The 26,209-nt window shown below is 36.9% G+C and overlaps 1 protein-coding gene and 1 pseudogene across 2 annotated transcripts; one reads left to right on the top strand and one right to left on the bottom strand.

Annotated features, from left to right (window-relative positions):
- Positions 1-1,439: 1,439 nt before the first annotated feature.
- LOC143560632 (uncharacterized) lies at positions 1,440-4,228 on the top strand. Its single transcript, XM_077048899.1, has 8 exons — positions 1,440-1,566; positions 2,588-2,700; positions 2,785-2,856; positions 2,961-2,996; positions 3,660-3,702; positions 3,800-3,887; positions 3,965-4,022; positions 4,128-4,228. Exons 1-8 carry the CDS (start codon positions 1,488-1,490, stop codon positions 4,176-4,178), a joined length of 540 nt encoding a protein of 179 aa, XP_076905014.1. The 5' UTR covers positions 1,440-1,487; the 3' UTR covers positions 4,179-4,228.
- Positions 4,229-4,891: 663 nt separating this feature from the next.
- LOC143560621 (uncharacterized) lies at positions 4,892-24,466 on the bottom strand (annotated as a pseudogene). The gene is made up of 13 exons (XR_013140153.1): positions 24,054-24,466; positions 22,278-22,959; positions 16,191-22,100; positions 14,004-15,296; positions 13,541-13,804; positions 13,207-13,424; positions 12,837-13,108; positions 9,759-12,761; positions 9,009-9,141; positions 8,416-8,920; positions 6,630-7,552; positions 6,369-6,551; positions 4,892-5,530 (listed from the first exon to the last, which is right to left on the bottom strand). The product of XR_013140153.1 is annotated as an uncharacterized LOC143560621 (transcript).
- Between the last annotated feature and the right edge of the window lie 1,743 nt (positions 24,467-26,209).

The following is a 26,209-nucleotide window of genomic DNA, read 5'->3' as shown; positions in this document are numbered from 1 at the left end:
TGTTGATCATTTTGCAATCTTGATGAAAAAATATCTAAGTAAACAATATTGTAGATGCCATGTCAACAGAAGTTCTTGACGAACAATTACTGGATACAACACCAAAAATGTGGACATAAATAATAAAATAATGAGAATAAGGGATGAATTTAACTTCAAATATCACCCCACGTGAGAGTAGGATTCAATCTGAGGTTTGAGATTCGGTTAATTGTATGTATATATGTCACCAGTGGTCAATTTATTGATTATTATTTGATTATATTATATAGATATCAGTCTACTCATTAAAATATAAATTATTACGTAATAAAACAATTAAGAAAACACGAACAAACATGCAAACATAGGCAAACTTTTTTTTAATAACAATCGTGCTATTTGGTCCGTAATTTCATATTGTATTGTGTTTAGTGACAGTCATCTATAAATTTGTCACTACTATAGGAATGTAAAAGAATTCACATTTCATTCCACGTATTAATCTTTATTAAGTTCAATAATATGTCTTTGTATCTTTATTTATTTTCTTTTTTTTATTTATAACCACTCCTAGACAAATGAGAATTGAATATTGCTAATAAATATATAAAATAAAAAGTGAATTTCTAAATGTATTCCAAATTTGCTAATAAATATATAAAATAAAAGATGAATTTCTAAATTTATTTCAATTTCAGAAAATTAGATGGAGTGTTAAAATAGTAAAATTAGCCAATTAGGCCACCTCCAACCAAACCATAGGCGAAGCTTATATAGGGACCCGCCTCCCCCCTCCCTTAGACGTTTTCATCCTAGCTTCACGCCTTCGCCAATACATACCACATTAAGTTTGTGGAGGACGTCTGAATCCACAAACTCCAATGTGGAGTTGTTTGTGGCATGCATGCAGTGTCTGGATTTGAAATGCAGATTCATGGATTTCATAAACCTTGTTTGGATTTCCATGTTAAACCCCATCTCTCACACACACATTATCTTAATATATTTAATAGAGTTTGTAAATATATAAAGTTTTCAATAAAGTTAATTTGATGCGTCAACTGATGCGAAGATTTGCAAAAAAAGCTTAGTCTTGTGGATTTTCTTACAAAAATAACATATGAATAGGGATGAGCTCGATACCGAACCCGTACCAATCCCGAAAATCATCAAAAATGAGCAGTGGGACCGGTACAGTACGGTGGTTAAAGGAAAATAATTAGTAAAGTACCTACCGGTTTTGAAAACCTTAAAATAGCGGTACTGAATTGTTACAAAAAATAATACCCGGTTGGTACCAGTACTGGTACCGGGTCCCATGTGAATGCTTGCTTGCCCACGAAAGTTCAAACTGACTTTTAAAAACACCTAGTCAAAGGTCTGAGTTTGTAACTAACTTTTAAAAAGTCAAAAGTCTATTACCTACCACCAGTCAACTTACACAAAACATTCATTACCTTTAACAGAACAATGAATGAATCAACAAAGAAAATCACTCCAAGAAAATGGGATTAATCGGAAAGCAAATCGATTCGTTGAAATCGACACAGTTCAGACAACTCGTCACTCAAGCCATTACCTTCGGTTCTTTATTCTCTTTCAGATCATACAATTTTAATGTTTCTATCGTTAAATTACTCGATAATTCACTTAACTTGTTAAATGCAATTTCAATATGTGTTATTTCGATTAGAATATGATTCTTCGTAACTGAATTTTGTGAATCGCATTATAAGTATTCGAATTCGCGCCATTTTAGTCATTTTGTATGTTTTAAGAGGGCTCAAGCTTGGCTTGTATAGAGATGTATTTCTAAAGCTTGAGCTCGGCTCCTTTTTTAACTTTAAGAGTGCTCGAGCTTGAGCTTGACTCGTTTAGAGCTGTATTTCTAGAGCTCAAGCTCAGCTCGTGAGTATGTTATCAAGCTCGAGTTCGGCTCAACTCATTTAGAGTTGTATTTAAGCTTGAGCTTGACTCGTTAGAGTTGTATCTCTAAACCTCGATCACGGCTCGTGAGTAGTTTGTCAAGCTCGAGATCGACCCGTTTAGAGCTAGCTGTATTTCTATAGCTTGAGCTCGACTTGTTTATTATTTATTTAATTGTTTGTTTATATATATTTTATAATTATTTACATATATTTATAATTATGATTTTTATATATAATATATATATATAAAAGACTTTTTATATAATATATATATATATATATAATATGAGGTGGCGGCACAGCTTATTGCCCGCTTATCCACCTCTCTATTGTAATTGGATCTTTTTATTTAATATATTTTTAAAAAGACTAAAAAAATAATATATATTGGTTAATTATTCTTATCATATGTTTTATAATAATAGTTATTGTATAAATATATTAAATAAAATTTATATAAAAAAAACTTGTTTAGGCTCATGAATCGGCAAAGTTCATTTAAGCTCGGCTTCATTCGAGTTTTAACGAGTGGATCTCAAGTGGCTTGCGAGCGGCTTGTCTCATTTAGTCATTTATACCCCCAACTTAGACTATGCGCACTTGTGCAGGCTTTATATATCTTAGTTCTTGGATAATGGAGCTATTATTGAACCTTGCTCATTTGATAATGTTTACAGGTATGATTGTGACATCAGCATTAATAAAATGGAAAGGGCTGATGTGCATTACTGGTAGCGAATCACCGGTCGTTGTTGTGCTTTCTGGGAGCATGGAGCCTGGCTTTAAAAGGGCAAGTGAACGGCTACTCGTCTAAAATATCGTTTACTTTATAGTTAGTTAAAGTGACAGTTATATTTGAAGTTATAACTTGCAGGGTGATATTTTATTTTTGCACATGAATAAGGAACCAATTCGTGCCGGTGAAATCGTGGTCTTTAATGTCAAGGTATGCTTCTTAATATGTTTTTTCTCTTTTGTTAGCATCACAATCTTTTGATAAATGAATTAACTTTCCTGTTGTGTATTTGTGCTCTTGTTGTTTGTATGCAGGGACGTGATATTCCAATCGTTCATCGAGTGATTAAGGTGCGTGTTTTCAGAAGGCGTTTATCTTCTCTTATGCTTTTTTTCTATATTCAAATCGGATTAGGCCTGTAAACGAACCGAACGCTGAGTGAAATATTCGTGACCCGTTCGGCGGGAAGTTCGTTTATGTTCATTTATTTAATAAAACTAACATGAACACGTGTTTTGTTCGCTCGCTTGTGAACGTTCGTTTATTTACGTTCTTTTATGTTCATTTGTTTAACTCATTAACTATGTAATTTTTATAAAATTTTAAAATAATTAAATATTTAATATGTTAGCCAACTACGACATTAACCCTAGCCTCATATTTCAAAATCTTTTAACTCATTAACTATGTAATTTTATGTTCATTTATGTAGTTCAGTTATGTTCAGCTATGCTCTTTTACGTTCGTGAACTGTGTGTTTAGATTTTTAACAAACAAATACGAACATGTGTATTTTTTAAACATACGAACATGTACAAAAATATTTGTCCGATTACTGTTCGTGTTTGTGTTCAGTTAAAGTTAAATGAATGAACACGAACATTAATTAACTGTATTCAAATAAACTGGAATAAACTGTTACAAATGTTGCATTGATCATTTGAACTATGGGCTAACTGGTCATCTCTGATATTATAAATGTAATATGCGATCACTAATATACAATTCTGCAGGTTCATGAACATGAAGATGGAGAAGTTGATGTACTTACAAAAGGTAAATCAATTCAACAATATCATTTTTTTTAAATAATAAGTGGAGTTTATTAAAATAATTTGGTTATAAGTTTTTGACTATTTAACTGTCATTGCAGGAGACAACAATCCTAAAGATGATAGAAGTCTGTATGCTCAAGACCAAATGTGGTTGCAACGGAAACATATCATGGGACGAGCCGTCGGGTAAATTTAACTTTAAATTTTTGTTTATTTAACACCAAATATAAAGAAAGTTTAAATGCATACGGTACCTTTTCCAGGTTTTTGCCTTATGTTGGTTGGGTGACGATTATAATGACGGGAAAGCCCGCCATCAAGGTTTGATTTTGAATTAACTCTGTTACTTTTTTATCATTTTATCACATAATATTATTGGTGAGTATATCATTTTGATACTATTTTTACTGGTTTTGTTGTATGCAGTATATTTTAATAGGTGCTTTGGGACTGCTAGTAATAACTTCAAAAGAGTAGCAACTATCAGTTCCTAATTGAAAGGTCATTTAATCATCATAGAATATTTTTTTACATTGTGGGCAAATATATATTCAGTATAAACTATTCAAGTACATGATACTATACATTTATTTTGTTATATATTGGATTCTTCTCCAAATTTGCAAATATGTAGATTTGGGTCATCTGGGTAATTGAGATCGTGAGCTACTCGAGACCAGATCGATAAAAAGCTCCTAATGAGCCGAGCTGTTTCGAGTCGAGCCGAGACCGTCATCGAGCCCGAGCTCGTGCCTTGTATGGGAAGTTCGTTTAGGCTCGTCGAGCCTTAACGAGCCTCATGTATTTTTAAGTTTTATCTCTTTCAGACTTCTGTGTATTAATTTCACACTGCACAACCAAGTTTGAGCTGAAATTTGGCTTGTTTAAGGTAGTACACAAGCTCAAGCCGAGCTTAGACTCGTTTAAGGTTTTTCTTAAATTGTATAAAAATAGGTAAAAGCATACATTAATTAATAAATAATAAACAAGCCCAACTAGAGCTCTCTCAAATCAAAAGGAAATGAGCTCGAGCCTAGTTAAGACTCGGCTTGTTTACACTTATAAATTAGTACTTATACTTGTTTAAGAGTTTGGAGAGCATATAACCTTGAAGGTTTCCTCAGGAGAAATTATGGTTATCTAAGTTCTTAGCATGACCCGTTGTTCATTCAAGCAAAACACGAGAACTAATTATTCTTCGAGTACTAATTATAACTATGGTGCGCACACGTACAGCACCGACTCCCTTGAACTGGAAAAAGCATAAAACATCAAACCCGAATAACCAAACGAATACTAGAAGGCTCAGCCGACCAAGTCGCACTAACTTGATTGGACCGTGAACACAAATCAAGATTCTCTCAATGAGCTTCAGAAGATTAAAAAAAACATTCCGAAGGAAAGTGTTGATGAAATACAATTTAAAATTAAATCGATGGGTACGTTCTGTACAATACATTCTATATATGATACAAGCTTCACTATGCATACATATTCAAAATCATGATATCACCTAAAAGAATATAAACAAACTATATATACTCTGACTGTAATCGGAACCAGCCGTCCAAAGTCTTTGGAAAGCTTAAAAAAAAAAGAAAAAAGAGAAACCCTTTTAGCACTTTTTAAGTCTATCATGGACGATATATTTTAATGGTATTAGAAACTTGTAGCCGACAAAACGGACATCGAGAGACAGCAGATGAACATCGACGACATAACACATGACCACACGGGACAATAGTTATATCTATTTCATTCGTCAAACATATTCTGCACAGCCATGCTGCTTTAGCCGTGTCAGCTTCTTTTGCTGCTGTTTCCGACTTCTCCAGCAAATTCCATAAGATACAAGGGAAACAATAATCAGTAAGCCTGGCAAAACGGGTCGAAACAGTTTATATACATGGGTCGTTTTAGAGGGGGGGAAAGTATCAAAATGAGTTCAGCCTCTATATTTGCTTGTAGTGGCGACAGGTGGTGGCTGTGGTGGCAGCTACTAGAGGTGTAAACAAGCCAAGACATTCATGAGCTACTGACTAACTCGCTAAAGGATTTCCTTATCTATATAATTATAATAATTTGTATTTGTATAATTAAATATATTGCATAATGAAAATAGAAGTCAATTACACATATGGTCCACGTGGTTTGTTCGTATTGCATCTTTAATCCCCAAGTTCCAAAAATTACAACTTTAGACCAACTATTTGCACAAATTACATAGTAAAAACAAAAATTAACTAAGGGTATTTTTGACATTTCACACGTACCAAACAGAACAAGTTAATGTCCATTCACTTTAGGGACCAATGGTGTTATGTTTTGCCAAACAGTTATAGTTGTAATTATAAAAAACATAACTAAAAATAACTGTATGCACAACTATGACAAATATAACTATATAATATTAAGGGTGTGTTTTATATCATTGCAAGTATAAATATATAAAAAATAAATTGTATGGTATATGTAAAATTTTAAATAGCTAGCAAATTATAAACGAATCAAGCACGACTCGGGCTTGATTACTGTCAAGCAAAAACGAGCCGAGCTCAAGCTTGGCTTGACTCGCTTACTTCCCTAGTGGCTACAGGCGACGATAGAGGTAGCGGTGGTGATCATGTATATATTGCTCTTTTAATAAAGAGTTAAAGATGCACAAACCTGCTCGAGTAACAGTGCTGTGTGAGATTCTTTTAGTTGTTCTTGCAGGGACAAAGTTGTATGCAACAGAGACTGCTTCTCGGTATCCATTCTAATTCCAGCAGCCGACAGCATCTCTTGAACCGCTTGAACCAACTCATGGGCCGACACACGGCCATGCTCGAGTTCTTTAATCGGCTGTCTCTGTCAAAATATTATTAAAATTAACAACCTTTGTATTATCCAATATAAAATATGTAAACAAAAAGATAATATAAAAACCTGATTTCTTGACTTCACTCCTTGAGACCCTTCGGGTTGGTCAACAGGGTCAACATGGATACTGCCAACCGTATTATCCCCGTCATCAGACATCACGTGTGATGAAGATTCGTTCCCAATCGATAAACCTTTAAATGAGAAAACATGTGAAGAAAGAACAGCTTCAATTTTCCCAGGAAACGTTTCAAGGCTAAATCTATAAAGTGCTTGTCCTGCCGACGGTCTCACATTCTCGGGAATCTTTCCATATTTCAATTTCTCTCCATTTTGATTCCTCCACGCGACGATCTCTCCTTTATAGAACGGTCTTAACGGGTGAAGTTGCACTTGCATTGCATCTTGTGGAAGAATATCCCGACCCAGAAACCCATTTCCACTACCTATGCCATCTTTCGACTTCTCATTGGCTGTAAGTTTAAGGATGTTAACAACTGCAGTTTCAGAGCCTTCCGGACAAAGAAATAACGAACCGATCGGTAACACGATTGGAGACCCCAAAACATGGCTCACGACAATTGACACAAGGTCGAGTACCGAGACATAGGTTGGCGGTTCAGCAATTAGCATACGTGTGGTCAACCGGTCAACATAGTAGAGGGCTCGGTGACCAGACCCCGGATGGCTTTCCCATTCTGGGATGATGGAATCTTTAGATGCACGGGTTATGTCTAAGGATCTTGGGATGAGCCAAAACCTAGTGCAGAGAGACTGAACGAATTGTAGTTTTTGAGCAATGGATTCGAGTGTTTTTTGTAGTGTTGGGAAATCAGGAATTTGGATTCGGAAGTCGTGGTGGGTGTGGTGTTCAGAACGTTTGATACCGCAACTTGAAATGAACTGCTTAATAACTTTTGTTTGATGGATGTTAATGAAACCGGCCCGACTTGTTCTAGAGTCTGCAGATGTTCTTCCCGATCGAGCTCCTGGAAAATAAATTATAACTTAGATATAATCCGGAAAACTGGGCAAACAGATAACTTATGGTGATCTAGATACTTGGGTCCATATTGCATATAGTATTATATGTACTTCACACACTTATTAGTAGGCACTGGAAAACAAAAGGATCTATGGGTATTTGGATGTGCGTTTTAAAATAACAAAATATGACAATTTACCCTGTATCAACTATAAAACTACCTTTTACCAACGTTATTTATTATATACAATTAACTTATCATATATAAATCTAACTATGGGTGTGCATGAAACAGGAATAACCGAACCAAAATAACCAAAAGCAACCCAAAACCGACAGTTTGGTCTTATTTTTCTAGAAACCGAACTTCCGTTTTACATGTACCGAAAAACAAGAAAACCGACCTGACGTTTTACAGTCAAATCGAAGCCGTAGAAACCGGGGGTGGGGGGGAGGACTTCTGTTGTTGAAAATTAGAAACCAAACAACAGAACGACTATCAAAAACCTAAAAACTGAATTTTCAGTTTTTTGGTTCTATTTTGAGCCCAAAATCGACCCACACCGACCCATGCACACCCCTGATTCTAACAATCATTTTTTTTTCTCAATAGTATTACTAATAATAAAAATGTCAGTTAAATGGTCTTTATGATGAAGTAAAAAAGAGGGGTAAATAAGTAACTCTCATGCTTCCTTAAATAATCAGTTTTGTTTCAATAGACTAACTATAAAAACTGAGTATCCAAAACCAATTATCCGACCCCTAAATAATCAATTTGTCCAAGCTAAAAACTGTTTATAATACGCATCCAAACGCCCCTAAAGCTGATAATAACTAAAGGTAAAAGAAGAAGATGTCTAATACCTCCACAACAACATCAGAAAGTTTTTTATGTGAAAAGCCGAGCACAACCTCTCTGAAACATCATGATGAACAAACCTCAATCTTGATGAATCGATATACTTTGCATACCGCGAGCCGTACGGATCAATATACACACACGCATTTGCATGAACGAGTCTGCAACCATCATCAGGAACAATCAACTCAGATTCCCATTTGGAATCTAGTGTCTCATCACAAAGAAAATGTAGAATTTCCATGACCGCACGGAGCTCATTAGGATTTAAACGCTGATACCCACAAGATTTTTGAAGATTTGAAAGAATAATCATCGCACTAGAAATAGACAACGTGTCTTGGAGCCCTAGTTCTTTAAGAATCTTGACAAATGGCAGGTAGAGTGAAGGAAGTTCAAATGCAAATGGTGAAAGGTTTATAGTCAAGCGGGCAAAAAGAGAGCTTGAAGTAACTAAACGGGTCCCGTTAGCAGCGGGGATGAATGCTACTTGTTTCAACTCTGATACATCTGGGAATAAAAAGATAAGAGAATATAATATATTGGTTGTTCAATAAGCAAAAACTATGTAACTGAAAAGAAGGGAAATTAAAATTACCTGAGGAAGATAGTGTGCCCCAAATTTTGTCCAGGTATTTGAAAATCTCAAAAGATGTTTCCTCAACAGATTTCAATCCTGACTCGTTAGGCCAATGAGCCAAAGTGTCCTCACCAAAATTTCTTCCAATGGCCTGCAATCATCATTAGGTTTGTTAATATTCTGATTCTCACTACATTTAAAGGTGGCATATCAAGTAGGTAGGTCAATATTCTGATTTTCGCTACATTTAAATGCGGTATATGAAGCTAATACTTCAAAACGGGTTGGTTTTGTTAAGTGTGTAAACGAGACAAGCGAAGCCTGAACTCGACTAGACTCAAGCTCCACTCGTTTACCTCACCAGAGCTCAAGCTCAGCTCATTTATTATTTATTAATTAATTTATATACATTTATAATTACTTTCTATCTTTTTATATATTCTTTAATTGTAATTCTTATATATAACGTGTACTAAATAAAAATCATATAAATAATAGACTAGTTTAGAATTGCGAGCCAGCTCGATAAGTGAAGCTCGGGCCCGTTTATTAAATAAGCTTATTAGTATGCTCAAGCTCGCTTAAGCTCCGCTCGATTCGAGCTTTTAGCAAGGCGGTTTTGAGTGGCTCAGCTCGTTTCCACCCCTTGGTTTGAGTTATACGTTTTCCTCTAAACAGGTTAAACAGAGAATATAGCTTTTGCAATCAAATACAGTCAAACACATTATGACTGTCTAATATTAAGGAAAAAAAGAGCTAAATTCGTACCTGCAGGTGCTTTAAAACTATACCAAAAGGAGGAGGGCTCCTTAACTGAAGAGGGCCCCACGAATACTCAGGTGGGACCATACTTTGTTTGGAAAGAATGGGAGCAGAGCTCCATGCAAGTGGCCAATCCTTCAACAAAATGGCTTCACTATAAGAACAAAGTGCTCGTTTACCTCCTTTCTTTCCACTTACAGATGGAAATCCTTTCTCAGCTGGAACACATGCAATCTTGCCAAGAGTATTACAAAAGTTATTGCTATAAAGAACAGCAAAATTTGCAAATATTGCACTGATAAGAGTCTCAGCTAATGACCAAATCCCTACAGGAACTTCAGTTCTCGTGTTTGAAAAATCGTCTTCAAAATCATCAACAAACCCTGAAGATTTAGGCTTCATACTTTCAGCCCCGAGAAACTCGACTCTTCTAGCACATTCAAGAACAATATCCGGATCACCAGTGTTTTGAAGACCCGCTTTTCTTAATATGTTAAGCCATCCGTCTGAAACAAACCTTTCACCAGGAAACTTTTGAAGCTCACCATTGAAAACCGATGCTAATAATGAATCACCAGGATCAAACAAGTCTTTTGGTTTGTATAAATCTCCAGATTGCTCATCAGCACTTTTTACAAATTTGGTATCTTTTAACGTCTCAATGACTGAAGATTCTTGTTGAAGATCTTCCCAATTCATGTAGAGGTATATTAATACATCCTCTTGTTCTGATTGAGACTTAGTTTCAAATTCAGGCAATGAAAACCTAACCAGTATTTGTTTATCTTGCAACTCGGTGACTCCAAGTGCTTTGACCAGTTGACTCTCAACCGACTCTGGCCCGTAAAACAGGCATTGATCGTTATATGGTTTTAGGAAAGTGTTTGAAGCAATCATACATGTTTCCTGGATGTTCAACTTTACGTAAGTTCCAGTAACAGTTTTGTAAATCGGTAAATCACGCAACACTTCCAGATCTTGCCTTGTGTAATCAGAGCCATTGGATGAGAAATCAGAAGACAAAAGTGAGAACAATTGATCACAGTCTGATGCTAGAAACGAGGTCAACTCAGGTAAATAACCAGATTGTTTAGCTGCAACGAGTTTGGCGGCTATGGTTTGACCCAATGATTGACCAATAGCTGGAAAAAAGTTAAGTGAAGGAACACAGTCCATGAAAGTGAGATCAACTATTGGTATGTTGCATTGGTTAAGCAATGAGTACAGCCACGGGTACTTTTTATCAGTAACTTTGAAGGCTAACATATAAGGCCGAACCTCTTCAGGTGAGGAATCCAAAAGTGCCACGTCATCATCTTCAAGACCCCAATTGATAACAGCATTTTCTGAGTCGGAATCTGGTAAAATAGGCGGAATGAATATAAGCTTGCGATACTTTACACGGCATAAAATGGGTCTACCAAGAAAGGCGGGAGCTATCGGCCAATCAGAGAAGAGTGGTAGATCTTGGGACCCACCGAAGCTTTTCCAAAAGAGTTTGACCCAGTTCCGAGAGGGCCCACCTTCACGAACAGAACTTGCGTTATTTTCCCATGAGAACCAAGGGGCTGGACTCGAGTTCATGACATGGTTCACCCAATTTTCATGAAAAAGTGAACTCATGTGACAGCAAGCAAACGTGGAGAAAAAATATGCAGTTTCAATAATGGTATCAAATCATCATCAGTAAATATTCGTGCCAAAATCGGTCTCTCTAATATATGTGGATGGATAAACATTGAAGCCAAAGGGGTCATAAGTGATTGCTGCTGCTCATTTCCTACCCAAAGTTCGGTCAACCCGAGTTTAGTAAGATGACTTGATGCAGTGGGACACGGTAAGCCTTTAAGCTCATTGGCTACTTTTAAAAGATAGCGGTCTGGACCTCTGGTTCGAGCATCAAAACTAGGTCCTGGGAAGTTGTACCTTTCGTTTAACGAACTGCCGCCCCGACCAATGTCTTCAACAACCCCGCGTCCAAAGTCAAACAGAGCCCTACTTAAACTCGCCACCATTTCTATTGGGTCTCCTTGACCCGGTGGTGAATTCAAAGTCGTTAACCTGTAGGGCCCACTGGGCTCTGGCGGACTGGGGCCGTCACCATTAAACGTACTTGGCCCGTCATCATTAGATGGTTCTAGAAGCTGAATATCTGATAAACAATATTCTAGAACGTCCACATAAGTATCAATCGATGGAATATTGATTGAAGTTGGAGAAAGTCTAAGATGGTCACGGACCATTTTCGGTTTAATTTCTCGTATACGGAACCCGATTGACTGAATTTCAGACACTAATCCCCAGGGTACTGAAAATACTTGATAATGTTCTTTAACAAAAGCACAAACTGTAGCGGGAAGCACATTTCCACCAATTCTACTTCCAGGTTGTGAAAGAAACATGCCCTCTTCAGCTTTGACTATATTACCAGAATATAACTGCCAAACAGGAAGGTCAACAAGACGATAATAGAACGGTTTTATGACTTGGTCAACCAAACAGTACCAATCAGCTTTAAGGGTATTTGTCATTACTAAATCCTGAGCATCTTCGTTATCATTAAATATTAGCTTCCCGGTAGACGTGGGCCAAAAGGAATATATCTGGTTACCACACGCATTCAAAGCCATGTGAATTGAATGAGCTGCTCGTGAATCAAGTGTTGAAGATGAAGGGTCCCTTCTTATCTTAAACATTTCCAAAACTGCCCTTACGTATGAATCCTGCACACAAGTCATTAGTTCTCGATTCCATGCTTCTTTTAACTGGTTTCCTGCATCTGGTTGTGCTCTATATAAAGATTCATAATCTTGGTACGTGAAAATGTAACGGCCTCGATTGTAACGCGCGAGGAAACAACCAAGAATAGCAACCGGCATGCTGATACAGTCAGATAAAGGAAGTGGAGACATGATGGAACGGGTTGTAGGGACGTCAGCCAGATGTCCATTTCTTAAAATGTGTACAGCCACACCAGCAGCAGGTGTCAGGTTGTAAGCAAGGTATCGCCTGGAATTAAAAATGATGTAAGTATTTGTTGAAAATGTGTGCACAACTGACAAATGGAACGTTAATATTTAATACCTATCGAGAGCCATGTTTCTTGTTTGGCCAGAACCCAAGTAAAGTACAACGAGCCAACAGTCCACAACCATTGATCCCTTTTGGTGCAAATTTATATCTAAAGCATGCACCCTGACTGCAGAACTTGATGTACCAAATAGATTTGATAAGTGAAACTTCTTCCATTTCTTTTCTGAGAATGGATTCCTTAATGCAGCATGTGATGGATCCACGTATATCAGAAAATCTTGTGAAGGTTGTGGCTCTTTTTCCTCCCATGTTGACAATGACACCTGAATTTTGCACAAAATTACAACAAAGGCATAATTTGTCAAGTACAACTGCAATTACTAATAAAACCGCATTACAATAATGTACAAGAAATTATTACCTCTGAAACTGACTTCAGAAATACAATGGTTCTAGATGCAAGTTTCATAAAATTTTCAAATATTTTTGTTATTTCTGTCCATCCAGATTCAGCCCCGTTTTCAATGAACTCCGATGAAATAGGCATTCGTATAACAGTAGAATCATTTGACCATGGAACTTTTTGACCAACAAACAAAGGACTAAACTGATCACGGAATCGTTCAGCCAAATTGGTGCCTGCAGTTAAGCAATAATATAGATATACATTAAAAAATAGAGGTACAGATTATAAACTAACCTAAGTGGATGAAGCATAATAAAAATTTCAAATAAGTAACAAATTATGCCAATACCTGTTAAAGTAAACATCTTCGCAGCAGGAGAACGACTTGAAGGAAGAGCAAAAGCCATACCACGAGGATCAAACATATACAAATACCCACCAGATACAACTGAAGGAACATCAGTTATAGAATAACAGCTCATCAACCCTAACCCATAATTAAGCATGTCACCCCTTAAACCCCAAGGAGGAAGAAATTGGAGGCTTGATATTTCTTCCCTTCTCAAACTGGCTCCTTCAAGAACAGCAACTAGTGCAGGTCCTTGAGAATCTCCTGTAAAGCAGCATAATCATAAGGTAAACATTCATTATAAAACTCAAAAACATTTACTTCAGAAATATGCAACACTTCAGATGAAAATTTGCAACACTTTTGACGGTTTGACTAATATGCGATTAGCCCTTCACAAAGCATAAAGTTCATTTCAACTGGATATAAAGTAATAATTCATGGAAATTTGATCAGTCCATACCTAAATTGTGCTGCAGCAACGATTGGCATGGATGTTCACGCTTGTCAAATATTATGTGCAGCTTTCTGGCCTTACAGCAATCTGCGAGCTCAATAAGATCAAATAAAAGGAAATCCTTGCCTCCATACAACTCAAGAAGTTCACAAATTTTGGCATAGTCCATGCATGGTAAATCTTTTGTCATTTCCTCACCGGCTAAAGACATGGACCGAAGAGATTGAATCCCGAGCCTGTTTGCCAGGTCATTACTGATACTGGAATGTATGATGCGTTTTCCCAAAAGGGCATTATTGTCCAACCAAGGTGCATCATTATACATAACATTCAGTGAAGGCATAAGAACTCCTTGAAAATCAGGGACCAATAATGGAGTATTAGACGATTCAAGCTTTCCTTTATCTAACTGACACTCTGCAACGGCCTCTAGAACACAAAGGACAAAACTCAACTGGTCTTCTGAGAGTGGTGACCCTCTAACATCATCTTGTAACCGTTGAAGAACCTTAGCATAGTCAGAAACACTAAAATTAAGCCTAACTCCCAGAGCCAGAAGCAAATCTCTAAAAACCGATAATTCAGATGGAACAACATATAAATATGGACTATATTTTACAGGTGAGTCAAATGCAAGAGCTTCAACGGTTACAAAATCATCTCCAATCCAAACCCAATTAACTCCATTGAGGGAAGCTTTAAGAAGCTCAAACTCATCAGTTCCAACATACTCTTGCAGATTTGAATAAAGAACGGGCATATGCTCCTGTAAAGAAACTTCAAACTCTGAATCCAAATCTGAGTTCTTCTTGAGTTGTGTATAGGAATTTGTTAGAGAAACTAGTTGAATAGACAAAATGTTTATAGGTAACCGCTCTGTCCATCCAAGCATACGTTGCGCATACACTGACTTACATTCACCATCCAGTATGTGCATCATGGATGAACTGAGCCACATCTGTGATTTGGGTCTAACCGCATCTGGTGCAGCAATTTCTTGAGGCGATGATAACCATGGAAGTCCTGGAAAAGGCGAGTCCACATTAACAGGACACCAACGGATGGTTCTCAGTTCAGACCAAAACTCTTCACCAGGCATTTGATCATGCAGGTTATCTGTATAATAATCTGGCAAGCTGATGTCACTTTCCCCTGCAGTCCCAAATTCATTTAAACTGAATTCCACTTCCTCTGTTGAGAGCTTGAATGACAATGCATCTAAACAACCAAGTAATCGCTCTGTCCATCCAAGCATACATTGCATCCGGATCCATTGCATCCGGATTACAATAATGCAAACTGTTAGATAGCATAATATAAAAGCATTGACCAATTTGGATAATAGAGTATAGCAGCAAGTTATCCCTGCAAGTGTCTCCGAAACGTTACAACTTGTATAGTATTATATTAGTTTTCATCTAGTATAAATATGTAATGAATGTTATAGTTCAAATATGTAATGAATATTATAGTTCAAAGTGTGAAATAAAGTCTACTTCTCCCAATTCTCTGTTCTAATCTCTGTTTATAATATACTAACTGATATCCATTTACAGTTCAAATATGTAATGAATGTTATAGTTCAAAGTGAAATTGCACTAATTCTGACGTTATTTTACTAATCTCGTGAAAATAACGTTAAAAGTGACGGACGGTTAATCAGGCATCATGTAGTGGCGTTGATAGCCAAAAGACAAGGGTACATGCACCGATCAGCCGGTGTCCCGATGATTGAGTGCTATGTGCCTTATGTCCAAGGCTTGATGCAAAACTACTATCGAGCCGGGGGTCTCACCGGAAGCAGCCTCTCTATCCTTATGGGGTAGAGGTAAGGCTGTCTACATCTTACCCTCCTCAGACCCTACTATAGCTTTGCTATTGGTGGGATATACTGAGTACGATGATGATGATGATGATATCCATTTACACAAACTATGATTCATTGGCTAATAATTACTGGCAATTTGACCAATGGCGCGTGGACAACCCCAGATTCTCAGTAGCATAATTATCATGGATTTAAACTCAATTTCACTTATATACCTCCTCATCTCGTTCTACTCATCGTTGTGAGCGAAATTGAGTCGAAATCAAGTGTAAATCTTTGATGATTATGTTACCTGAATTACTATTGGTCAATAGGTAATAGTTTGGACTATTAAAATCCAATTTGCTAATAATCAAAAACCAAACAGTAAACCATGTAAGGAAAGGTGTTAAGGACATACATATGTGGTTCTTGCAAAGATCCACCATTTGTGAGGACAAAGGGTGTCATCATGAGTTCTTTCTTGAAGAAGCTGTCTTCCTTGATCAAAACACGGATTTCATCAAGAATATTTGTGAGAACACTTTGCTGAGAGACAAGTTCTGGCATGCGGTTGAATACATAACTTCTGTAAAACTGCACTCGAGAAGGTTCCTGGATATCCAAATATTTTTTCAATAATTTTCTATCTTTCTCTGATTCAACACGAATGAAGTCATCATCCAAAAGATCCTCAAGGATACCTTCTGGTTTAAGCCATTTAGTAGGCTTGGTTAATGAAACCAGCTTTATACTTCTAAAGGACTCAAACATGGGAATTCTTTTAATAATATTAATATGGGATTCATCCAGTAAGCCTCCAGAAAACCACTTGGATTGAAGAATGAAACTCCTAAGTTCATGTAGCTCACCCTCTGACGCATAGACAAAAAGCCGTTCTATTTTCTCTGGTTCACAAGCAATTGCTAATAATGCATTTAGAATGCCACTTGCAGTTGGAGACTACACATACATATTTAAATGTGGATGCTCTAATTGAAGATCATGCCTTAATAATAAGCAACCAGTTTTCAGCAACAATGACGACATATTCTCACTCCATCCGTCATCTTCAATCACATATGAATTCTCAACAAGTTGCAAAAGATGATCGTTTCCAACCGGTAAAATTGGCCACTTAGAAAACACAGAAAGATCATCACAATTTGAATTTAAATAACTCCATAACAACCTCATCCATTCCAAAGTCGGTTGACCTCGTTGACCAGGAATCCACGTCACCTGCTTCGCATGCATCCATTCTGCTGGAAGTAATCTCAGAAACAGCTTTTCAAGCAAATAACAATTCAGAAATGAAGCGTTGAACAATTCACTTCGAGCCATATCACATAACTTCCCATAAATGGTATCAGAAATTTCAGAATCCACAAGTTGGTTCGCAACAGAATCCTTTAAAAGATTATACGCATCTCCACGAGCTACATAAACTCTATCACTCAACCCTCGTTTCTCAAAAACCGTGAACGAACCATTCGAAAGAGGCAAAAGGGGTAACCCATATAAACTATCAGGATCAATCGGGTTTTCTAAATCAAGCAAGCAATACTCGAGTGCCAACAACAGTCCATTCCGGTCACGAAACTCCCGTTTCCGACGAACCAACAACGTTCTTAGCAACTGAGGTGTGAGAAAATGCAAAGACGGACAAAATTCCATAAATTTTTTGACGTGAGGTTTCGGTATTGTTGTCATTGGCAAACCCGCATCAGATAATGCATCGATAAGATCACTTGCATTCTCAAAACTAAAATCAGGGAAAATGGCTTGTTTGGTTGATATCCATTGACCACCTCTTGCTTTAGTAAACAATACACGAAGACCAGAATCAGCAATGAAGCTATAAAGGTTCTGCATCATTGAAGCCCATGGGCCTGATGTGGCGGTTGTGGGCCAGAAAGAATAGAATGAATCAGAATACTCGGTTTCCATTGTGAGTTTTTCAAGCAAGTGGCCATAAGCCGGTGCAGCAACTTCTTCTAGAAGGTACATGTTCCATTCTGACCTTTTTTTCCCACCACCCGCCATGTCATTTCCAAACCATATATCCCTTCGATTAGATGATAATTCAAAATACGCATTAACATGCACCGGAAGACCCGTATTTACTGGAAGCGGTAGAAAACAGAACGCCTTACCCACAAAATTCTTTTCAGCTTCCATAGTTCTTAAACATGATGCCACGCAAGCCCATGGAATAAACTTATGAGATTTGCTGTCTTTAGCTTCAGAGGTTCGTTTACCGTGTTGGCCATCAAAGCATTCACTGGTCAACCAAATATCTGACTTTTCTTCAGAGAATCTTTTCTCGGTCAACAAAAGTTTTTGACTTTTCCATGGGAGACCCACTTCATTGTTTCTTCTCAATTTGTCAAAGAAATGATTTTTATCTGATCCGCCTCGGTTTTCATGCATATGATTTACCATAAGCTGAAATGTGGTGCTTTCAGCTCCAGGTTCACCAATATGTTGCTTGTGGACTTGATGAAGCAACTGCATCTCACTACCGACCCCATCTTTTGTGTAAATGGATATGATTTTCACATTGCGTAAAAAAAGCAGTGTTTCCGAAACGACATCAGCAAATGATGATAAGAGTAATGTCACATCTTGAGGTGAGTATGCTTCCTTTTTTATTTGACTTTTTGAAGCAACTTTAGCATTTCTTAAAGGGAATCGAAAGAGTGTACCGGGAAATGATTGTTGCATGTCACAACCAAAGTGAAGAAATGGAGAAAACTGATCAGGAAATTGTTCTAGAATCTTCCTGCCAGCAAATTTAATCCGTAATCCAGGATGAGAAGGTGAGATTCCCGGTAAATTGCACGCGTGAGGATCAAATAACACGATATTCTCCCCAGAAACAAACGTGGGTATGTCTGTAAAATGGTAAACACAATTAAACCCTAAACCGAATCTTCCAATCGTAAACGGTTTCTCGAGTTTACTTTCTTGACCAATTCTAGAAATTGCATATAAATCTTGTGGACTGAAAACCGAGTTATTGAAACAGTACAAAGCAGGCCCCTGCCAATCTGCCATTTCCGGGGATAAAACAGATGAAGTCCCATAATGAGTGTTATCCAAAAGAAAAGCCACCTCAGTAGCTTTAGCATCTTCAGCATTTTGCACAAGCTCAAAAAGTGTGCCGGGCCCGTCTGCATACATCTCAAGAATATGTCTAAGTCTGGTGGTCAAAGCTTCATGTTGACCGAACGCTTCTGCAGCTCCCGATAGACTCACATTCATTGAATCCGCACTCTCGGCAAGTAACATTCGGCGAAGTGAATGAACACCAAGCTTTTCCGCCACATCATTTGAAATGTTACCATGCACGTATTTTTGCACAGAGTTTTTAACATTTATGGCCACATTAGATGCATCAGTTTCTGAACCAAGTAACCATGGAGCATCATTATAAACTAAATCGGTAGCATCAACTAAAATGCATGAAACATCTGGTAAGAAAATCTTAAGTTGCTCTTCGTACAATTGGACTTCAGCCAGATGTTGTGCAATTAGTAAAGCTGCCCTTAGCTCCTCTGAATTCAAAGGAGCTGACCCTTTAATAGTAGACATTCTGCATAAAATTTTAGCATAATCTGAGGGTTTCAAAAATTCCCGGATCCCGAGCTCGAGAAACAAATCCTTAAAAACTGCTAAATCTACAGGTATGACACGTATATAAGGAGCTAAATGCAGAGAACCTTTGATGACAACTTCTTCTGGTGTCGCAAATCCATCTCCTACCCAAATCCATCTAGAACCTTCTAGAACTGCCTTCACAATATCCATCTCATCTGAATTTAACATGTGCATAAGAATGGAGTATATTCTAGGCATTGCTAAAGCTAACTCCTGGCGAAGCTCAGGATCTGTTACAGTCTCATTATTCTTTCCAAGTTCAAGAAGTTGGGCGGCAATAACACTGCCACCTGGCGGTAATGACCACCCGAGGCAATGAGATAGTGATGTTGAAGAACAATCACCATCCAATATCCGCATGCTGGCGGAAACAAGCCATAAATCTGAGTAAAGTCTCACGAGTTTTGGTGGTGCAACCACTGATGACACAACGGGCCATGGTAATGATTGAAATGGAGATGAAACGAGCACCGGGCACCATGAAATTAACCTTAGATCATTCCAGAACTTTTCCAAATCAGATTTGAGATTGCGTGCCCTAAACGCACTTGCAGCGCGTGAAAACATCCGGTTCATTGTTCCCTGATCATTAAGAAAATCAGGTACCCATTTTAAGGCGTTTACTTCTAGATAAGAAAGAAGCACTTTCCCTCTAAAATGGGCCCGTTGTGGATCAGTGTGCATTAACCGTTCCACTTGTCGAGCACTTTGTGTGATAGCATCAGGAGACACATAAGTCCTTAAACCCAAACCATGTAAGATGTCTAAACTGCTAGATTCTTCAAAAACGCCAGCTGGAAAACTATCAGAATCTTCCAATAGCGCGTATAACTCTTCATTTCTAGGATCATAAAGCTGTGTTGGGCTCTTCAACAAACCACTGGCGCATGGGACAAATTCCAAATTTGCCAGCTGTCCCCTGAAAGTCGGGTCTTCTGCTGATAAATATGGTAACTCCTGCAAAACTGACATCATGATGATGTCACGAAACTCGGGTGGCAAATTTTTAACTTTGTTAAACGCTTATTGCTTATAAAATCTGGCCTTGCCAATGCGCTCGATACCATAATATTTACTTAAAATTTCATCTTCTGTACCAGATGAAGTTTTTATAAAATCACCACAAAGTAAGGATTCATGACAATCAAATGGGGGCAAAAACTTCTCGTCTTCTAATTTAGAGTAATAGATATTTTCAACAGATTCCTCGTCATAAATTCTAAAGATTGGAAGTCGAATACATGATCGTTTATCAAAATCGGACATAATGTTTCCAATATACCATTTTGGATCAAGAAAAAACACACGAAGCTCATCCCTCTCAGAAGCTTCTAGGGTATGAAGAAAAACTTCTTTGATGTCATCATTAGAAGAAACGACGTCAAAAATTGACTTCAAAACACCTGCACCGTCAGCATCAAGTATATAGTTGACCAAATCCGGGTGATCAACGCCATGCTTTGTGTCAAGTATCTTACACCCCACTTTCTGAAGAACACCCTGCATCTTGTCAGACAATGTATCAACGTTCAACAGTTACAATTGATGGGAGGTCTATAGAGGTAACCAGAAACCGAGGGCAAAATAGGAAAATCACCAAAAATGGACAGACTTTTACAATTACCACCAAGATACTTCCAGAACAATTGGAACCATCCTTTACTAGGATGATTAGAATTTGATTCTGGATCCCACAAAACCGCGGTCTTATACTTCCAATCAGCAGGTACCACTCTAGTGAACAATTGTAAAAGGAAACCAACATCAAACACGAAGATGTTTGTGGACGGGATCTTGGCAATAGATTCAAGCCTGCTTAACATATTCTGAGGTGTATTTTGATCAATTAATCTATCAGGTACCTTTTGTAAGAGCATATATTCCAATTCACTGCAGATAAAATAAGATACCCCTTTTGAAGCATCAAAGAATGATCCAAACTCACCATTTGCTAAAGAAACCAAAGGCAGATCATATGCATTTGTAACAACATCATCATCTGTCAAATCTTCAAGACAATACTCCAACAATACAAGCTTCAAAGACCTGCTTAAACTGTTAACAGCTTTTGATTTCCTTAAAAGATTTCTTACTGAATCAGGAGTGACAACTTTTAACCGCACACTAGATGCAAATTTCAAAAGCATATCCCGCAAGGGGATAGGCAAATGTACAATAGGTAATCCTAGCTGGACAAGAGCTGTACCGAGGTCCTTACTTTTAGAGAACTCATTATCATGAAGAAAAGCCTCTACTAGCGGGACCCACTTTCCTCCATCAAGATCTGAATGCAAAACTGGACTATCGCTAATGTTTTTATAAATTTGCTCGACTAAAATGTTCCATGGCTCCTCAAACGAGCCAGTAGGCCATAAAGAATAATATGAGTTGGTGGGACCCAGGATCGATTGGACTTGAAGCAGTAAATTGACGAAAGAAGAAGCAATCACATCTTCTAATAGATACCTGTTCCAGAGAGACCTTATTCTTCCACTTCTGTCCATATCAGCACCATACCAAATGCCACGTCGGTTTGATGACACCTCAAAGTATCCATTGACTTGCACAGCCATTCCAGTCTTTACTGGCAATGGGAGGAAACAAAATGCCCGACCATCTTTAAGAAGATCATCCTGTTAGACAGAAAAAGATTAAAATAACTTCACTAAAGTTTGAACATTTTTTTAAAGATTTATGGTATTACAGATTAGCATAAATAAACATTCAGCCACGCTATAGTTTCCATTTCATTTAATTCCTTCTGTGATACCATCATATCAAATGTTACAATAGTATAAAGTAAATATTACTCTGGAAGAATTGTTTGAGATGCATGCTGCTACAGCTGCCCAAGGTAGTAGATGAATGTCAGTCTTTAGACAAATTTGCAGCAAAAGAACCAATCCTGCTGGATGCCGCAGCCATAGTCTGCACTATATAAAATGTATCCACCCTCTTTTGAGACTGATCTCCATTTGCATTTTCACTCAAGAAATCCAGCAAAAATCCATCTGTTTTATTATCTGAAAAACTCATATTTTTGGATAATCTCAGAAATGCTTGGCGATGCCAAACAGTATCTTTATCAGCTAAACTGATAGAACAAGAATAAGTTTTTCTAGGTTCTTGTTCAGAAACAGAAGCGTGAAAACACCTTCTTCGAATAGATCATTAAACATTGAAGAAATGTCATCTGGTAAATAAGCTTGCTTTGACAGTTTACTGGTTGATGCTTGCTCTTTATTCCTTAAAGGGAATCTGAATATGGTTCCTGGAAAACAAGTCTCCATGTTGCAACCGAAGGCAATGTATGGAGTAAGTTGGTCTCGGTATTTAGTGATGGCTGATGAAGTGACATATTTGATTCTTTTTCCGGGGTTTGAAGTTGAAACATTTGGAAGGTAATCACCTTGAGGATCAAACAGGACTACATATTTGTCACTCACGAAAGATGGCAAATCAGTCAGATGGTAGACCGAGTTGAAGCCAACCCTAACAAACAAACAGTTACAGATTTAGTAATAAACAACTAAATTTAGCATGATCGAGCATATATGTTAAGACAATATCGCTTGTTGCAGATTATAACTTAAAAAACCATAATTAGACATTTCAAAACAAGTACACTAAAATATACATTATTAATATCTTGTTCTTGTAATTAACTTTCTAGTAAGATGACAACCAATAGAATCTAAGGGGCGAAAAAAAAATCAACGAATTCCTAATTTGGTTACGTAGTAAGTGCTAGGGCTAGACGTTTCGTCATAAAGTATCTCTCCGTCAAACAATCCTAATTTTTTAGCTCAACATCACCACTTCATTAATCAAACGCAAAGTATACACATAACACCACAACACAGAAATCACATAACAAACAACAATAATAACAAATATTAATAACAATCAACATCCATAACACTCCTCTGAAAGTCCATAACCTTTATCTTATTCATGTAGCCTACTCTCTAGCAATACGAGCAGATGTCTTTTAGCCACTAACAAAACCTTCAAAAGACAACTAATTCATCCTAATTCAATTTATCAACATGAACTAATTCTTCATATACCATCTCTCCATCAAACAATCCTAATTTTCTAGCTCAACATCACTTCACTTCATTCAACTATTAGCAACACATAACAAGTAAAAATAATAATAATAATAATAATAATAATAATAATAACAATTTTTAAGCTCAACATCATTTCACTTCATTCAACTGTTAGCAACCACATAACAAATAATAATAATAATAATAATTTTCTAGCTCAGCATCATTTCATAGCAATCACATAACAAATAATAATGATAATAACAATAATAACGTTTTACTAATAATATTCGTATACTGAACAAAAGGATCCAATTACAATAGAGAGGTGGATAACCGGGCAACAAGCAGCGCCACCGCCCCTCTTTTGAATGGCAAAACCGATCCAAATAATAATAATAATCCTAATTTTTAAGCTCAACATCATTTCACTTCATTCAACTATTATCAATCACATAACAAATAATAACAATAATAATTAACCTATCCAAATAAACTACATCAACTAATTAACCGAAACCGAAACCTCACCCGAATCGACCAGTCTTCCACGCCTCACTCTGCTTACCACTTCCACCAACCCTAGAAATACTTGCGAAATCACCTTCAGTAAACACGGCATTATTATACGCCACCAACGCCGGACCTTGCCACTGCGCGAGCTTCGGCGACAACAACGAGTCCGTCGAGTGCGTCCGCCGGTCCAGACACAGCCGGACCTTAGTAGCCCCAGCGTCGTCCGCATTCTGTATCAGCTCCTTTAATACTGTTGTGCCTTCAGGATAATTCAATAACACCTCGCGGATTCGCCTGGTTAGATCTACCTTCTGGCCGAAATCCACCAGCAGCAGTGAATTTGAATATGAATTTGATTGTTCGTGTTCCATTATTGTTTGATGATGAATTGAAATTGATATTGATAAAGTCAAAGTCAAAGTCAAAGTCAAAGCATGAGAGGTTGTTATATATATATATAAGTAGTTGAGATTGAAGGAGGTTGTTTCAAGCGGCTGACAAACACCGCCTTGGTGTGATGATCATCATCATCAAACTTAACTTCACGATTGGGTAAGCATAGAGGAATTATGTATTTTTATTTTTTTTATTTTTTATTTTTATTTAGTCAACATATCATTTGTATTTAATTTAATATTTATTAACAAGTATTTTTGTCATCGCGTTGCGGTGAAACGGGTTAAAAAAGTAAAGAATTAAGTTGAAATGATGAAAGTTTTGTATATTACTAAAGTAGAGAGATCAAAAATATATATGTATAAATTTTTTGTAAAAGAAGTCTAATAAATCAAAGTTTGTAATTAAAGTTGAGGGGAAGAAATCATATCGACTAATCTTGCATGGCAAAATTTTAGTGAACTAAAAATTTGCTTAAATAAAGTATAGGGCTCATTAAACTTGTGTGACAAAACTTAATGAACTAAAGTTGGCAACCGAATATAGAGACTTTCAAAAAGTACGCACATTTGATGAATAGTGAGATATGTGAGAGATATAGATTTTGGTTTTTAATATATATATATATATAATTTAATTTAACGAGTTTGTATAGTTGTTTATGCTATTATATAGTTCTGATTTAACTTAAATTCGTTTTAAAGAATCTCACACTAAGAATATGCGTTGTGATTTAATTAAAAAGTGCATAACACCTTGTAAGATCAATGCATGTATGTAGTAGACTTTAAATAGCACACTCTTTAATAAGCTCGTTATAGTTTAACTAAAAAGATAAATAAAAGGAAAAAAGTAGAACAAGTGTGATTGATTGGTTTGAGATGAAACCTATTTCATATATACAATTTGCAGGTTAATTGGTTGACGCGGGGGGGTTTAACGCGCAACTTTACCAATATTGTTGTCGTGTTGAGCTTAAGGAAATTAATGTGGCTCTTCGGTGATGGGCTTTAACGTCGCCGTCTCTGATAATCATTAAAATTTATGGGCCGAATACAAAAAAGAAATTTGGGACTTAAATAAAAGGGTTTTTGTTGAGTTTAAATAACTATATTTTAAAACGATCTTACTTTGTTATGATTTAGGTTGTGCAATAAAATTGTGTTTATAAAGTAATAGGCTTAAATGAATTGAGTAATTGAATTTAAACATTAAAATATATTTTTCTCATAAAAAGATAAAAAATAATAATAAAAATCAGGGGACTATCGGGATGATCGAGTCGGGGGCCGCCGACCATCCTGTCCTCCTATCCAAGCCGGCCATATTAATGAAGTGAGTCCTTCATTCTAGTCATCTTTTCTCCTTGCGGTTTCCATTTGTTCGTTTGAACTTCCATTTGTTCGTTTGAAAAATGTTGTTTCTGTTTTCACTAAATTGTACTAGCAGCGACTTGTAGGATTTTGTTTTCATTGAACGAGCATACTAGGGACTCGTTGGATGATTGAAGAGGCGAGTACCTCATTTCAAGTATTGTTTTACTCGTTGTGGTTTCCATTTGTTCGTTTCGACTTGTCACACCTTCAAAATCCACTAACGGAGTTTTACCGTCAGAGAGTGTGAACTAACAGGATCGGAATCATTAGTTATAATCAAACACCAAAAATAAAGTTTTCAAACAACCAAGACATCAAGTCTTAAGTAAAAATGAGGAAGCGTAAATCGTAAACCAAAACAGTTGGGCCACACAAGACGACTTAAAAACACAAGTTGTC

The sequence above is a fragment of the Bidens hawaiensis genome, unplaced genomic scaffold (assembly GCF_021521415.1).
Source record: "Bidens hawaiensis isolate Kalapana, Puna unplaced genomic scaffold, B.hawaiensis_p1.1 tig00020418_1, whole genome shotgun sequence".
Lineage (NCBI taxonomy): Eukaryota > Viridiplantae > Streptophyta > Magnoliopsida > Asterales > Asteraceae > Bidens > Bidens hawaiensis.
The sequence above is the reverse complement of the archived record's forward strand: the minus strand, read 5'-3'. Positions and strand labels throughout refer to the sequence as shown.

Bases quoted from the DNA above. Each gene is read 5' to 3' on its own strand.
- LOC143560632 (XM_077048899.1), top strand. From the start codon at position 1,488: ATGGGATTAATCGGAAAGCAAATCGATTCGTTGAAATCGACACAGTTC. The intron at 1,567-2,587 runs GTTCTTTATTCT...TAATGTTTACAG, and splicing joins CACTCAAGCCATTACCTTCG to GTATGATTGTGACATCAGCA. The intron at 2,701-2,784 runs GCAAGTGAACGG...TATAACTTGCAG, and splicing joins TGGAGCCTGGCTTTAAAAGG to GGTGATATTTTATTTTTGCA.